The following is a 17,262-nucleotide window of genomic DNA, read 5'->3' on the forward strand; positions in this document are numbered from 1 at the left end:
AGTAAACCAGCTCCAAAATAATGTATCACAGTATTTCTCAGATTGGATATTTTAAAAGAAATATATTTAAGAAGAATAATTACGAAGTAAAGTTTAGAAGACAGAACTATCTCTCCAAAAACACATCAAACTAGAGGAACATGGCCCACTGCTATGATTTCATAACCTTAATTAAATAAACCAAACAAAAATTTTGCTAAAAAGCATTCCAAGTTTCATAAGGCTATGAAGGAACAGAGGTTAGAGAACTCTTCTCAATTAATATACAGGAAATGTTTTGTATACATTATTATTGATAAAAGAACTCTTCTTACATGTCCAAAAGCCAGTAACGATTTTTGGCCAGTGGAATTTTTGATCAATCTTGTAATGAAATTATGCATTATGATCCTTTTTTAAGAAACTTGGTTTTATGATGAGGCACTCATGCAGTTTCTTCATCCCTTAAAATGTCTTTCAACAGTTCTGATGATTATGACATGCTGATATACTCCACATGTTTTACAAACTACTGTTGTATTTTATCATTGTTCTTGCAAAGATACTTACATCTTACACATTTAGACCAAGACATAAGGAGACAAATGATCTGACAAAGCACAAGCATGCCATATCTCATATCCTAAGCAAGAAATCTACTAACCAGAATAGATTCTTTCCATTTTTCATGAATCACTTTTGCCAAATTCAGATCAATATGAACCACACAATCCTCAACAGTTAGCGATCCTTACGGAAGAAAGAAAATATATTCATTAAAGCATTCTATAAAAATGTATCTAAGCAATTAAAGTACAGTAGCCTAGACATTGATTTGAATTCTAGAGATTTTGCACAAACTGTCATGCCTGAAAAAAACTTCAGCAACTGCCAAGTTTAAAAAAAAAAAAAAAAAAAGGCATTCCACACAGAATTAATTATCTGGTGTTCAAAAACTCAGAAAGGGTAGGAAAAATTAATTGTATCTTGTTGAAATATGATTACCTGAACAACTACATTTTTCCTCCTTTTTTCCATTTTTCTACAACCACAGTTTCATTCCTGAAACTGTGATTCCCCCTATTTTATTGCAATCCACATGCAAGTGCTTTTACGTAACACAACATACTCGCCACTGCCCAACAGCAGTCACACCCCTCCTTTCAAACACACTGTCCTGGTTTCAGCTGGGACAGAGTTAATTTTCTTTCTAGTAGCTGGTACAGTGCTATGTTTTGGATTCAGTATGAGGAGAATGTTGATAACACACTGATGTTTTCAGTTGGTCTACACACTACTTAGCAACAAGTCAAGGATTTTCCGGCTTCTGATGCCCAGCCAGCAAGAAGGCTGGAGGGGCACAAGAAGTTGGGAGGGGACACAGCCAGGACAGCTGACCCAAACTGGACAAAGGGGTATTCCATACTGTGTGACGTCACATCTAGTATGTAAACTGGGGGGAGCTGGCCTGGGGGGATCTCTGTTCAGGAACTAACTGGGCATCAGTCGGCAAGTGGTGAGCAACTGCATTGTGCATCAATTGTTTTGTATATTCCAATCCTTTTATTATTATTATTATTGTCATTTTATTATTGTTATTATCATTATTAGTTTCTTCCTTTCTGTTCTATTAAACTGTTCTTATCTCAACCCATGAGTTTTACCTTTTTCCTTACGATTCTCTCCTCCACCCCACTGGGTGGGGGTGGGGGGAGTGAGTGAGCAGCTGCATGGTGCTTAGTTGGTGGCTGGGGTTAACCATGACACACATGAACTCAGAGAAGCAAACTTGGAGTATCCCCTCTAATTCTAAAGGAAATGGCAGAAATTATCGTGGTATCATAATGATACATCTTTTCCCTAAAAAAAAAATATCTTTCTGGTATTGTTTCTCACCCTTTCAAAAATAAAAAGACCAGAAGTACCTATGTATCAAATAAAAAGGCAGGGCGTATTTCAGACACAATAAAACACCTTTCTGCTAACAAAACCAAACTTTTTTTCGGAGGAGCTAAGCTTGGAAGGCAAAGAGGCCAGCAGTCAAACCAACCAATAAATCAGGTATCCAGAGTTTCACATCAAGTAATCTTCAGGAGAAAAAAAAAAAAGAGAGAGAAAGAGAAACCAAACAAGCTATATATTACTTGTGTTTTCTTCTTTTTTCTATCAGTTTAACTTTTGTGATGCACATTCAAGCTGCTTACAGCTTCCTTCATCCTAGTCTCTCAGCAGACTAGTCTGTTTTCATCTTTTAAGTATAGCTACACTTTATCTTCTCTCTAAACAACTCATCTCTTTCCCCTATTTAACCAATGCCTAAAGCTTTTTTCCTTTTTTCCTAACCAGTCATAATTTGCATCTTCCTCATCATCTTAATATCCCTTCAGAGTTTGAATACAGGCTCAAAATGCAAATAAGCCAATATATTTTCTTATTATTTTAAAGTATTTGCATGTACAAAAAGACAAAGGCAGAAGGTAGCACTACTGCATTTCTATTTTATGCCACACCTAGTTCAGTTCCATTTTTGCATTAACAACTCAACAGGGAAAAAAGCACAGGCAAAGGAAGAAAACTTTTCTTACCCAAAGTGAGTTTTTTCATAAAAATATGGATATAATTATGCCCATACCTGCATCAATGCCAACAGGCCCAAATATTTCTTTCAATTGGAGTGCCAGTTCAGGAGGTAATGTTAGTTCTAGGCAATCTATATTGAAGGCTGCACGTGATGCTGGTATAGGGCTTTGTATCTTGACTTTAGCTTCATGCCTGAAGGGAGTTTCGATTTCTTCTTTACCAGGTGTCTCCCTGGAACTCCTCTGGGTTTCTTTATCTATCTCTAGTTCTTTATCACTCCTAGGGTCAACCAGATGTGCATGATCCATTTCTAGTAATAAAGCAGTCACTTTGGAATTCTCTGCATTGCTTTCTGAAGGGTTACTGTCACTTTCGTTATTTAATTCAAATTTAAAATTGGTAGAAGTTGTGTTAGGACCATGAGGGAAAGTCATGGGTATACAGAAACCTGCATCAAGTTGTGAGACTGATGGTTTATTTATAGTTTCTTCAACAGGACTCTCAGACTCTACTTTCTCCTTTCCTGAAATGGACAGCTCTATACTTGCCGCTAAGCTGCCTGCATCAGTTTTAGGGGCTGCATCTCCAGAATTTTTCAGTTCTGCCGAATCACTCAGTGAGGCAGCAGTCAATGAGTCAGACACATCAGCATCTGTCACGGCTGCCTTGGTAGCCCTACTTTCTGCAATGCTGAGTGATGAGTTTTTGTCTTCTGAAGGCTCAGAGATATCACCAGTCCCAATTATTTGTGGCATTTGTTCGCAGTCTTTGAGATTCTCACCATAGTTTGTACTTGCCTTGAAATCAAGGTCTGCAACAACTGGCTCAGCTTCTCTTACTTGAAAGCATTCAGTATCAACACCTTTGCATAACTTTTCATCAGAGTCTAACAGCAGACCTGTGGCCCAGTCTATGTCTTTGTTACATCTTTCATACAGATCTTTCAGAGCTTCAAAGGAAACAGACTCAAAGAGCTTACATAGCATATTTAGCTTTTCAGATTCATCAATATTGGTAAGTTCACTCTCTTCCACAAATGTACTTTTATCATATGTAACTCGATAGGGTATTTTTTCCTGAGACTCTGAGACATTATCTACATCTTTGGGTTTGAAGCCATCTAGTCTGCCATGCAATACTTTGGTAGTCTCGGGAAAAAGCATTTTCTTTTCTAATCTCCACAGGAGAGCAAAGTCCTGTGACTCAGTCTGTGAATGGTTACTTTTTTGTCTACATGAGCATATGTCCTGTTTCTCTTCTGCTGAGTTAAGCATAGAGAAGTGTTCCTCTTCTTTGGGATGGGGCAAATTGTTGTTTGTAAAAGTGAGGGCTAATTTGTGATGTTTCCTCATTCTCTTATTTTGCTGGGGTTTTTTCTCACCTACTGCTTCACTAGCTACCGTTTCAGGTTGGTGCATATGCAAACTCTTTGCATCCGGTTGCTCTGCAGTGTTCACAGGTGTCCCACGAAGCACATCGACAGTCTCAAGAGCACTTCTATTAATGTCACCTTCAGTATTTCTACCTTCATCGGACTGATTTAGACTTGTCTTTCTCATTCTCCTTGACCTTTGTTGTCTCTGTTCTAATGAGCCTGAGGCAGGCCAATGTCCTATCATTTGCAATTCCAGTGTAACCTTATCTGAACTAACAGAGGAACAGCTAGAGGCTAGATTTTCTTCCTCATGTCCTTTTTCAACAGTACAGGTCCCAGGCAGGCCCATTTGCTCTTTACCTAACTCAGAATGCTGCTGACTGGGAGTTTTACCCTCCTTATCGCTTTTCAGAGAAGATTTTTCTAGTCTTCTAGCTCTTTTGACTCTCTGTCCCATTGTTTGTTCTACAGGCCAGTCACCCAGAAAGTTTAGTAGTTCTGGTTTTCCTGACATGTCAAAAGCTGAACTGCTTGGTTCCACTACATTACTACTTTGTGTTGACTTTGGTTCCATACATATTTTGCCAGATTTTTCAACTTCAGTTTGAACTTCAAGAATGTTGTTATCACTGTGTTCAACTCCTCCTGTATGCAAGCACAGAGTCTCTTCAGTTGTAGTCACATCAACCTCGTCCATTTCTGTTCCAGTATTTTCTTCTATTTTTTCTCCCTTTTCTTCTTTCTTCTCCAAGGGCAGTTCTTTTACTACACAATCTGATAAATAAACATTCAAGTCATCCTGAACCATGCTATTCTCAGAATTGTGCTCCACTGAGTTATGTTCCATTTCTTTTTCCTCTTTCTGAAAATGTTCAGAATCACAGTTACTTTCTAATGTTAGAGAAGTACTGGGAAAAGATTTGTCATCTTCAGCTAATTCAAGAGGCTCCGCATCAGAAGCAAAAGGTTTTTCTTCCTTTACATCAGAATGTGCCTCTCTCTTTCTGAAAGACAAATTGTAATGAAAGATAAACCCATTTCAAACCTTCTTTAAGCACTTGTGCACATTTTTAGTTTTGGCTTGGCTATTTAATAGTTTCAAATTACAGACCAGAAACCACCTTTTAGGACACTAATCATCCAACTGGAAAACTCTAGTGAGAGGAAAACAAATTTAAGATGACTTAGCCCTAACCTCAACACTCCTTTCTAAAAAAGGAGGAACTAAGCAAAGCAGAACTTTCCTTGGTAAGTATCCTTTTTTTTACTTCAGCACAGAGCTAAGAATATTTTCTTTTGAGTCTATTTTCTGCCATTCCCAGCATTTTGTTATGTACTGAAGCACTCTGCTGCCAGACGTTGCCTCCTTCAGATCAGCAAACCTGGTGAATATGCTTTTATTTAATGACTGTTGCTCTCTCCTGATGGTTCAATGCTACAGAAGGTCTAGAAGTTAACTAGGAGAGGACGTGCCATTTCTTGTCATACCATTTTTCACAATCAACTACATACCATTAATTATCAGTGCCCACTTCATTTCAAATACATTAAGCATGCAAAAACCAAATGAAATAACTACAATAAAATCTGATTTCCTATGATTATAACGCATATGCAGCATTATTCAGATTAACCACTACAAAACAGTCCTGTATACAACCAACACAAATCTAGACAAGTCTAAGTTAAATATACTCAAGAGCAACTAGATAACTTGTTACTACTGCATGAACCACAAAGACGTCATTTAATACCAACACACAGAAATAGAAACTTGCTTGTAGTTGTGACTACGTTCTTCTGAAAAGCATTTTATGGATTTTAAGTGTTTTGTATAGTAACTTGCTTGTATTTGGGACCACATTCTTCTGGCAAGCATTTTATAGATTTTAAGTGTTTTGTATCTGCAACATACATCCAACAGCCCATTCTAAGATAAAAGAAAGTCAATCAAGATTGGCTAATTGAAAAATAACACACATCCATATTGGGAGGTTTTCAAAAAGCATCAGTTAGTTTACTAGATCCCTTCACTGCTCATTTCTAGAAATCCTGAAATTCTTAAAAATTAAGAAGACTATGTAGTGTATTTATTTTTATTATTGAACTAATTTTTTTAATGCATTCACTGTTCAACAGCATTATCCAGGTTCCATTGCTATGAAGTTTGAATTTTTAGCCTTCTCGTTGAGACTACAAAGCTACTAAAAGGATCTAACCTATGTCTTTCCTCCTGACAAGGATCTTCAATCCAGCCAGCAGCTTCCGATTTGTCTGGGACTGAAGAATCCAATATTGAATTAACAGTAAGGCAGTGTTCATACCGTTCCAACATTCTTTTGATCTTTTCTTTAGATACACCATGAATGTTTCGCCTATGATTAAAAAAAGAAAAATTTGAAAAAGAAATATTTCAGATTTGTATACTACAATAAGAGACGAGAATAATTTAGTAAGTTTACAGCAAGGCTAACCACAGAATTCAGGGGGCCAGGGCGAAAGCTGTGAAACAGTAATTCTTTCTGTATCAGTGCACTAAGGCATTCCAGACAAATCGCTGCTCCACTTGACTTCTCCACCCCACCTGGTGGCCCTGTTCTGCAATAGGATGTTTTGCTCAATACTGAAGTCTAAAACTGTACCAATAACACATCATCTTCAAGTAAGTATCAGAAACACACCATATCAGATCTTGACAGTGATGCAGGGTATCAAACTGGGTATGTAAGATTTCTGAATTCAGTCTTTCTTTTCTGGTTTTGCTAATCTAAGAACTCCTTGAGGAAAACCTGTTCACTTATTATTTGGACACCCTTTGGCTAGAAATTTTCTCTGACTCTGTTACAACACCAACTAGCTATGTGCTCTGCAGCAGTTCAACCCAAAACAAGCGAATCCTGCCAAGGATGGCAAAACAGAAATTGAGGATACAGGAGAAAATATTTAAGTTCTATTTTAGGAAAGAAAATAATCTTCCTTGCCTTCCTTGAAAAGTGGCCAACCTTAAGCTAAGCATGCAAATTCAGATGACAACAGATATTATGAAATCACAAAATAATTTATATGTTGAAAGGGACCTCTGGAGGTCACATAGTCCAACCTCCTACTTAGAGCTTGTACAGAGCTTTGTCTTGCCAAATTTTTAATATCCCCAATGACTGAGTCTACAAACTCTCTGGGCAAACCATTTCAGTGCCTGACCTCAAATTAAGTTTGGGGGTTTTTTTATGTAATCAAAATTTCCAAAGTTCCAACTTGCTTATGTTTGTTTTGTCCTATCCCTGCACAATTCTCAGAAGAGATCTTTTTAGTCTTCTCTATAACCTCTCAAAAGTTAGCTGAAGACAACAATACGATCCTTCCTTAACATTCTCCTCTTAAAGCTGAACAAACTACTGTTGCTCAATTAGGTATCATCTGCAAATCTGCTGAGAGTGCACTCTGCCCCAGCATCCAAGTCATAAAAAGGACATTAAATAGCAGCAGCCCTAGTATTATTCATCCTAGAGGGCCAAAGCCTCCTCTTGGACTCTGAACCACTATCCTAGAGGGCATCTGCCTCCTCTTGGACTCTGAACCACTGATCATACCCTTTGAACCTGGCATCCAGCCAATTTTCTATCTACCTTATTCACTTACATAGGGTTTATGTCTTGCCTATTTTGGCTCTAAGTAATGGCTCTATGACTATGTGAAAGGTCCTGGTAAAGCAGTGGTAAACAACAATGGTGATGCACAGGGGTTTGTCACTCTCAGGCCATGAAGTGTTGACTGCCTTAAACTCAGTGACAGCAGAAACATTTCAAGTAAGGCAACAGACCAGCTGGATGCAAACCCAGCCCCAACTTGACATCATTCTGCAACCTCAGAAACTCAAAGAAGCAGCCACTGTACCTTAAATGCAAAAGAATTGCAATCATGAAAACATTACATAATATCTATTGCTAACAGTATCTTTTGTATGTAATTAAAGTGACACAAAAAAAATTACCTTGTAATACATATAAAATCCCATAAAAATTAGTATTGTAGAAGAAAAATTATTAAAAAGCTACTTATTATCACAAAAATCTTGACTGATATCTTGCTACTTCACCAGCTATTGCACTAAGCGATACCTTTTTAAAAATCATACTTTATAGACTGTGAAAAGTATACAATCTAATATGAAATTCTCCTTTACATTCTTACCTTTCAAGTTCTTTTGGTTTAAACTTCCACCAAGTGTCTGGTTCTCGGAACATGACTTTGTATTTGAACTGCTGAGCCTGAATAAAACAGATATAAAACAGAACAAGCCACATCACCCATTTCTTATTTCTATGAAAAAGCATACATGTATAGCCTGCTTCTTTAAAGCTGTTTTTTGTATTTTTCAAATCCAATTAAACATTTGAAATAACATGCTTTTGTTCAGTGTTACACTTCTGATTGTACAAATGAAGATTTTTAAAAACATGTATAGGCATCTTTTACTGTAAAATTAAATCTGCGCCATGATCACAGAAAAAAAAAAAAAATCGCTGTATCATCCCTTTATATGTTCTAACTCCTCTGAGTCAAGACTGCAGAATATCAGGTATAACATGCACATGTCTACAAAGCCTCTTCAAGACATCAGAAAAGCTCACTGTTTACATTCAGAGCTGACCAGATGCGAGCCAGTTCCAAAACGAGCAATTCAGTTACATTAATGCAGCTACCGTGGACAGTCTTCCTGCCATATGGGAAACTTGGGCAGGCTGCAACTGAATGGTCCTTATATGGTCTAGTCTCACCATGACAGAACATGAGCCCAAAGCCTAATCAGGAGAAACGCTGCAAGTACTGTGCCATACCGTCCCATTCCCGTTTTCTGAAAAAATTCTTGTCACCTTACCAAACCGTGCACTTGCTGGAAGAACTTTTATTGTATCTTTATTTCAGCATACAGCAGAATCAAGGACTTAATTTGTGAAAGAACTGTTAATCTGACAATTGTTAATAAATGCAAGGATAATGAAATAAAAATTTTATTAGTAAAAATTATCTGTGTTAAGTCCCACTGTTCACTAATCCATTACCACATGCAGCATATGTAGATTATCTGCTCAAAAGCTGTCCGTTCTATGTACTACACTCTCTGATGTGTTTCTATACCATGGTAGGAGAAATCCCACATCTACTTTATAGTATTTCTTCCAATGTATTATTTCTGTTAATCAGAACCAATTTTATAAAATAATGCAGTTCTGTAAGCATAAAAAAACCTATTAAAACTACGAACCAAAATGGTGAATGATCAACAGCAAAGTAAGAGCTAGAGTCTAAAAGTGTTGATGCTTATTTAGAAACTATTAAGTGAAAAGGTGAGAAGCTCCAGAAAACTGGAGTACGAGAAACCTATAACAGAGTTCACCAAGTTATTTAGATCATTAAATATAACTGTGGAAGTTAAATGTAGATTGCATTTACTTAGTACTAAATAAAAGCAGGTCATTTTCAGTCACTAAATAAAAGCACTACACTACTAACATAAAATAGTGCAGGTGCATTATTTTGATTACTTCAATAAAAATTATTAAGTAAACCTGCAAAACTTCAAGCAAGCTAGCAACATTTAATAACTAAACCTCCAGCTGGTTAGCTGGTGTCTGCCTCTATGTCACATTTAGGATGAAACTATGACTGAGTTTTCAAGTTTCATGGAGCAGCAAACATCAATCATTAATTAGTGCTGATTATATTTTAAATTTAGCTTATAATTTTATCAATCATATAAAACAGGAACAGAATTTAGTTTCCTCAACAATATTTACTTTTGCTCCCAACTGCAAAGCACTTGGCTTTGTCACTTGGAAACTAGGCCAGGTCAATACTCAGACGCACACAGAATATGACACTGGGTAATATGATTCCACGTAACACTTTTTTGACTCCAGACTTTGTTGTAGAATAACAGCTAGACTGAGAAAGACAATCTCATTCTGACACATATGTTGCCACCATGCTGGTCAATAATCCCTTTCCACATTGATCAAATTGTAGTACTAACCAAAGCAACGTAAGGCTTCATCTCCCATGCTTGTACGTTTGTGTTGTCTATTATTATAGGAGAGATTCTCATTTCAAATGCTTCTTTGGCTGAAAGACACACATGTACAAAAGAATGTGGTATAGTTAATTTCATTATAATAGGGTTGACACGTAGTATTTATACTAATTCTCTAAATTTGTGGTATTTTTTAAAGTAGATAATCCATAATGATTAACCACTGTGTAAAGAACTCTTGCTACAGGTTGATCTGTTACAAGGCCCTCTTTTATTTTAGAAATCCCCCCCTCACATGTAAAGCTACTCAGATATGGCATTATTCTTTTGCATTAACATATGTATGATAATCAAGGAATGAAAATGCAGATGTAAAATGCACCAAGATGACTAATCAATCAGTAAATTAAACTAAAAAAAACTACATGATCACCTTAAAGTGGACTTCTTTGTTGCATACAAAATTCTTGGCTTTATAACAGTCTTAAGATTAGTCCACTCTGTAAACTGTATAAAATATGAAAAATCAAAAGAATTATTGTAATTTAAATACACAGTAATGAAATGTTTAGAATCACTAGCTTTGAGATACAGCACCATGTTTCTGTAGCTATGTTACAATGCATCTGAACAATCAAAGTTATTGTTGAATCACACATTCCTTATGAACTCATTTCTCCACTGGTTAGAAATTTGACAGTAGAAAAGTGATCATGGTTCAAATTTAGCAAATAAAGGCTTAAAAAGAGTTGTTCTATGGGGAGCTTAGTGGGAGCCACTATCAAAAAATACACCGATTATGGAAAGAAAAACAAAAATAATTTATTCTGTCTTGCTTTTATAATTTTAAATTTGCCAACAATGTAGTGTTCAAGAGAAAAAAAAATAATCAACAGCAGGAAAATATCTATGTGTTATTTGTATCAATATCCTCATTACTTATTGCACATGCATATATAATGGCTCATCTCAGAAGAAATATTTCTGGAAGATGGTACAGATTACCACTCCAGAAATTGGACAAAATCCAAAAATACATACCGTGACAAAATCTGAGGACAAAAGAATCTTTTGACAAAGACACTGGCCTTTTTAATTGCAAAACACACAATGGACAGATGACTTCGAGTTTGTGCTCATATTCTTTTTCCACACACATATTAAAAAATACTTCTATGATGGGATAAATGCTTGTCCTACGACACGGGCATTACAAGACAGGCAGCTTTTTAAATGGCACACAAGGATTGAACTGTACATGAGCAAGCTAATCCCTTATTTATTTCTTACCTCGTTTCCTGTTCCAGTCATGTGCTTCCTCTAAGCAATCAGCATCATAATGGTATTGTCCATGTTTATAAAAGTAATCATCAGTACTAAGAATGATTCCACCTGGGTTATCCTCAAGCAAAGTCCTGTGAAAGATCAAGAAGTAAATAGCTTTTCCCCCTTCTCCTCCCCAGCCCTGATATCTGCTAGCACACATCTGTGTATTTAGTCTCTTGCACAAAACCAAGATTATTTGGAATGGAAGCAGCAAATTTAGGTAAGGCCGGGGGGGGGGGGGGGGGGGGGCAGAATCACCCTCCAGGCAAAGACGATCTATAATAATTTCCCTCCTTTTCCAAAGGCTGAGGATATCCAGGGGAAAGAGCTGACAGAGGCTCCCTACAAGTCTCATTTCAAAACAACAAGCAGGTATTTTTCCATCTACATCTAGTGACATACTTTTACATTGTCAAAACCACGTACAGTCTTAATTGCACCAAATACTTCTGGTGCCAGCCAAAGGAGTCTAAACTCAATCTAGGCTTTTGGAGAGTTAGAAAAGAAATCAAGAATTCAACCCAAGAAACTCCACACATACTACTTACACAAAAGAATTCCAACAGTGGAAAAGGAATTTCTGCCTATAAAGAGCTGGCATATTTGCATTGATGTTATTAGAACGAAACACCTGAAATGAACAGGGACTAGAAGAACACAGCTGACCTAATCCTACTGCAATGACCCTCTGCTGACATAAACTCCTTTGGCCAGTGAGAGAACTTAAAGCTAACCCCTCCTATTTCAATTTCCACTAAAGGTCAAGGAGCTGCAAGCAACTCAGCTCTCTGCAATTACTATTACTCATTGTGCTGCATGTACCATGTAGCTGGCAATTAGGGTATAAGCATAACTATTTACAAATGTCTGAAAATTGTCTCTGCCTGCACTAAATCCTGTACACAGTTAAGCAGTTTCTTTTAGAAGCTCACAATATAGATGTTCTACCTTGCCAAATATGATTTTCCTGATCCTGGAACACCTCTGAGAAGAACAAGTACTTGACCTATAAGGTGCATCTTTTTTCTCATCATGTGACAAACAGGTGGCTGCTGTGCTTGCGAGAGGTTCAATTTTGAGTTTCTATCTTGATTTCCCCATACCTTCAGAGAAGGGTTGCTATCCCAAGCATTTGAAACCACTGGAGAGGGAAAAAAAAGTCCTTTTTCCAAAGTCCTATAGTCTGAAACAGGTCTCCACTGCCCTGGACTGACAGCCACAGGAGTTACAAAGCTGTGACTTCCACTGGACGGATAAAACACAGGAGCCATGAGATTCCAGTGTTGTTGAGGCTGACATGATGGCATAGAAAAATTTAAGTTATAACCCTGCTGAGTTTGCTGCAAATCTGCAGGTTTTGGTGTTTTGAAACTGGATGTTTCAAGAGAGACATACACCTCTGGAAGAGAAGTGCTCTGGTGGCTGTTAAAGACAGTCACTGCCTCTTTGCACTGTTCCAGGCACCTTGAATTAGGATTTCCAGTGACAGCTACTCCAAGTTCTAGAGGTCTTTGGGAGGACTCACCAGAAACAGCAGTCACATTTTTTTTATCTAAATCAGTATCTTGTGTCTGATCAGAATTTCCACATGATATTTCTCCATTCAATTGTTTATAAACTTCTGAAGCTACATCATGTTGAACATGCATTTCTGACAAATCAGAATCTTCTGGTATTTGTGCAAAAGTGTCTGATGCAGCTGGTGAGCTTGTCTGGAAGCTCAGCTGACTCACTGGTGGCTGAGAACAGCAGCAGTTTTCTAAAACCTCATCATTTGTCCCTGCTTGCTGTGGAAAAAGTAGGACATTGCAACCTGAATCGGATTTTTCCTGCTCAGGAAATTCATTAAAGCCATCGTGTTCCACAGAGAGCCTGGGTACTATTTGGTCATTTGCAGAATCAGGCAATTCATCACTCAAACTGTATCTCTGAAAGGCATTTTCTATTAAGGAATCCAGTTCTTCAGTCAGCTGCACATCAGGTGACAGGGCCTTTTCTTTTTCTTCTTCAGAATTACTTTGTTCTGCAGTACTTTCCCCCATTCTTCCATTTGCAGCAGATCTTTGCTGATTAACAAGAGCTAGTGATGATGCTACTGAATCAAAACCCAAGGTTTTTGAAGATGCTACTCCTTTAGCATGGGTGGAGAGCTCTAGCAGATAATCCATAGCGTTTTCTACTGTTGAATAAGGTAAAGAGAATAAAGCATGGTCAACTGAACAAACACAAGCTGATCTGAATGCAATTTTTTTACTTGAAGGAAGATTTATCACAGCTAAGGAGACAACCAAAAGACAGTTCACCAATTAATCTTTCAATATGCCTTCTGCAACCCCCTTGATCTGTTTCTTGTTAAGAGGTAAAGGCAGAACTCAATACGGACATATTGCAAAAGAATAACCTAATAAGCATAAAAATTACTAAGGAAATAATGTCTAAAAATTATCAAGTTTAACTGGAAAAAATATCAGAACTGCGTGTTTAAATGGGTGGGTACTTCTAACCTATCACCTACAGGCAAAATAATGTAAAATTAACTGAAAAACACTACTGAGGACTAAAAAAATAAAAGTATGCAAAATATGTTTATTATGGCTAGGCCCAATTGAAAATGTCATATCTAATATAGCCTGAAAATCCAGTATCTGCTTTAATTATTTGTAAAGCCACTAAATGGAGTATAGGTTGCCTGTGATCAACATGAACAAAACGAAAACCTGGCACAAGCATCATCTGAGCCCTAAAACTAAGCTTCTGTTTTCCTGAAAAACAGCGTAGCAAAAAGTCTATGTCCATTAAAGTCCAACTCTTTCTGCATGTTAAATAAAACTTTCCTTGTCCTTCCACCCTTCTCTACTGTATGAGAACAACTTACTATTACTCATATGAAAAGACGCTAATCTTTCCATTTTTAAACCATTCTTAATAGTACAACATGAACTCAGCATGTTTACTGAATTCTCCAATAAGCTTCTAGATAAATCTTTTATTTTGGTAAAAGTAATCTTATTAAGAGTTCAAAGCATGCATCAGTAATTCCATCAATTTCAATTTTAAAAGGAACAACAATCATAGCAACAAACATGAGAGAGCTATTAAGTTATAAACTCCGTACAATTTAAGTAAGATAAAAACGTCAATAAAAGCAGACCTTTTAATGGCTACCTAGCTTTTATACATATAAAAAAAACCAACCTCAAACTCTGTCTTCTTTGCAAATATTCTTGGAAAAATCTCAGCTAATCACATCTGATCACATGAATAGAGATTGATTAAAATGCTCCATATATGACTTATTCCCCTGCCAAATAACTCCTCAGATGCTGCTACCCAGCATCTCATCCACTACTTTTATTGTAAGCGAATGAGCTCATATATAGAAGAATTTCAAAACTACAAAAGCATGTGAAGGACTGGGCAAACATGAAAATAGAGAGGTGGGTATGTGGCTTGGCAGAATACAGGGGAAGAAACACAGCCCAAGTGAGGCTGCAGCGACTTCAACACAACAAACAGAATTTATCCTGTGAAAACTAATCCTCAGTGAAGATGACAAGATGACAGTGCAAAACAAAGTAAAACAGAAGCTCAATTCAAATATTTAAGGAAAAGCAAACACTGCCAGGACCACATACAGTGTACTGCTGTCTTAATTGTGATCTAGAACATAAAATACCCCTCCTGCAGAAACAGTTTATGCATCTAGCAGATGTGGCACAGAAACTAATTGGAAAAAACAGATTCTCCTCACGACTCTATCACCACCTGCTCTGTGTCACAGAATAAGCCACTTAAACTGTACCTCCATTTATGGAGCACATTGCTACTGCAAATTACCAGCCTCACAGAAACATCAAACTTAAAGAATCTTGCATGGAAAGAGCTATAAAATCTCAAAATATTATGACTCACCTACTCATTAAAAGCTAAACTCACAAATACACTTGCAACACCCACACCAACTTTTCTGGAGTTGCCCTCGTTAAGATCTGTCTGCATACGGAACAAAACTGTAATGCCAACTGTACATTGTTTACCTTTAAAATCACATTCAGACAGAACCATATAAACCACACTAGGATCTAGGTCAGAAAACATCTCTGACATGCTGTTGAAGAGCTCTTCCTTATTGACACTATGCACTGCTTGTGACATTGAGCGGCTTGGGTCCCCTTGGAATACAGCAACAGCAGTTCTGTCAGAATTGCCATTCTTCCGAGAAGGACTCCCACCAGTTTTCCTTCTCCGCGGCATTTTGTTTTCTAAAAATCAGCTTGCTTTTCGTTTTAATTTGTTCACATGAGGCTGATGGCACCAAGCTCAGAAATCACAAAAACCCTCTCGTAACTGGTATACGCATAACAGAAATAGCAGACCTGGAAAAAAGAGGACAGAGAAATTTTAATAAAATACACAGTCACATTTCCATGTCTCCTATTTAGATAGCTAAAAGATAAAAAAAAATATGTAAGCATCCACGAAACCATTTTCTAGAAGGCTGCCTTTCTTCTTTTCAAATGGCTGACAGCTAAATAGCAGCTGCCTTTTCCAGCTAACTAGGTATTGAATCCGTGTCTGGAAGAGAAAACAAGTAAAATAGAGTTTAAAAGAAAAATCCAGAAAAGCAAAGGAAGCAATGCAAGGCAGCCAGTTGACAAATATTCCTTTGCTAACACCTACTAATGACCAGTTAACATTATGGAACTCTTATATTCTGTTAAAATTCAGAAATTTTGCTCCTCTTACAAAAGTACTGGAAAATGTAACAGACATCTCCCAATCTTCCAGAAGTCCTTCATGATTCCGCCCCACCCCCACCCCCACCCCGTTTTTTTTAAGAGTAAACAGTTGGGGCTCTTCAATGTTCAAACACTGGCATAGGTTGCCCAAAGAGGTTGTGGAGTCTCCAACCATGCAGATTCTCAGAAGCTGACCCAACACGGCCCTGAGCAACCTGCCTCGGGTGACCCTGCTTGAGCAGGTGGGTTGAACCAGATGACATCCAGAAGCGCCTTCCAACCTCAGCCTGTGTGTGGTTTTTTTTTTAATTTTTAAACACATTTTACAGCTTTATAAGCCATAAAGCAAGAAGAGGCTTCTGTCCACCCACACACACACTTCTGCCATAAAGCCTTTGAATAAGTCTAGTTAAAACATTATGGCATCTATAATAACTGCAATTACTGCATTAATTTTGTATAGGAAAGGAAAGTGATTATTAGTTGAAGTACAAGCACAGAGTATGGTGTGGTCTCACTTTTTTCTTTATATCAAGTAACATCAAAGCTCTGTTGTGTTCTAGTGACGCGCATAATAAATTAATTTATAATTTTTACAAATAATTATTCAGAAGACTAGCAAACCTTGGTAAGGCTGAGAATCTGAAGTTAATTACAGCAAAGAGTCACTATTTAGCGATAACAGTTACTGAGTAGGCCATAAAATACTTTTTTCTATATAAAGATTATTTTGCCAGTGATGACCAATTCAACATGTGCAAATAAAGCAATGACAGTACTTCCAAGTTCACTTAGTCCTTCCCTCCCTGGATCGTTGGCACACAAATGGCAATGCCAAATCAGCGCCAGATTTGGACAGCACTTCTCCATTATTCTCTAGCAATCTCTTCCAGCAACCAAGAGAACTTATCATTTAGAAGAGGGTGGACTCCTACATTCCCAAGTCATAGAAATTTATGTAAGAAAAACAGATAACTCCAGAATCCTGGGAGTTTCTACCATATGTATAGGGACCTTAGATAGACAAATGAGACGGATGTCTGAAACAATGAAGAGGTCAAGGAGTCTGGAATGCACAACAAGGAAAAGAATATACAGGAAAAGGAAGAGGCAGACTTCCAAAAATAAAGGAGAAATTAACAGTGGAAGATGCTAGTTAGCCAGACTGAACTGGGACAATTGCAGCTGTTTTTTTCATTACACTTTTTTTGGTTCATCTCTCCAATTAGCCA

The 17,262-nt window shown here is 37.3% G+C and overlaps 1 protein-coding gene across 5 annotated transcripts in view; it reads right to left on the reverse strand.

The window, feature by feature from the left end:
- Positions 1–17,262, reverse strand: part of N4BP2 (NEDD4 binding protein 2) — a 42,307-nt gene that overhangs the window by 13,394 nt on the left and 11,651 nt on the right. For 4 of the 5 annotated variants that reach the window (XM_049793941.1, XM_049793949.1, XM_049793923.1 and 1 more), the window contains 8 exons: positions 15,329–15,667; positions 12,240–13,470; positions 11,256–11,380; positions 9,969–10,057; positions 8,126–8,202; positions 6,154–6,309; positions 2,612–4,938; positions 644–729 (listed from right to left, as the gene is read on the reverse strand). In XM_049793941.1, the coding sequence (XP_049649898.1) occupies positions 644–729; positions 2,612–4,938; positions 6,154–6,309; positions 8,126–8,202; positions 9,969–10,057; positions 11,256–11,380; positions 12,240–13,470; positions 15,329–15,545 (4,308 nt within the window). In that variant the 5' untranslated portion in view covers positions 15,546–15,667. The remainder of the gene's footprint in view (positions 1–643; positions 730–2,611; positions 4,939–6,153; positions 6,310–8,125; positions 8,203–9,968; positions 10,058–11,255; positions 11,381–12,239; positions 13,471–15,328; positions 15,668–17,262) is intronic. The other variant, XM_049793947.1, reaches the window with a different exon arrangement.

Source organism: Accipiter gentilis, chromosome 3 (assembly GCF_929443795.1).
Source record: "Accipiter gentilis chromosome 3, bAccGen1.1, whole genome shotgun sequence".
NCBI classification, from domain to species: domain Eukaryota; kingdom Metazoa; phylum Chordata; class Aves; order Accipitriformes; family Accipitridae; genus Astur; species Astur gentilis.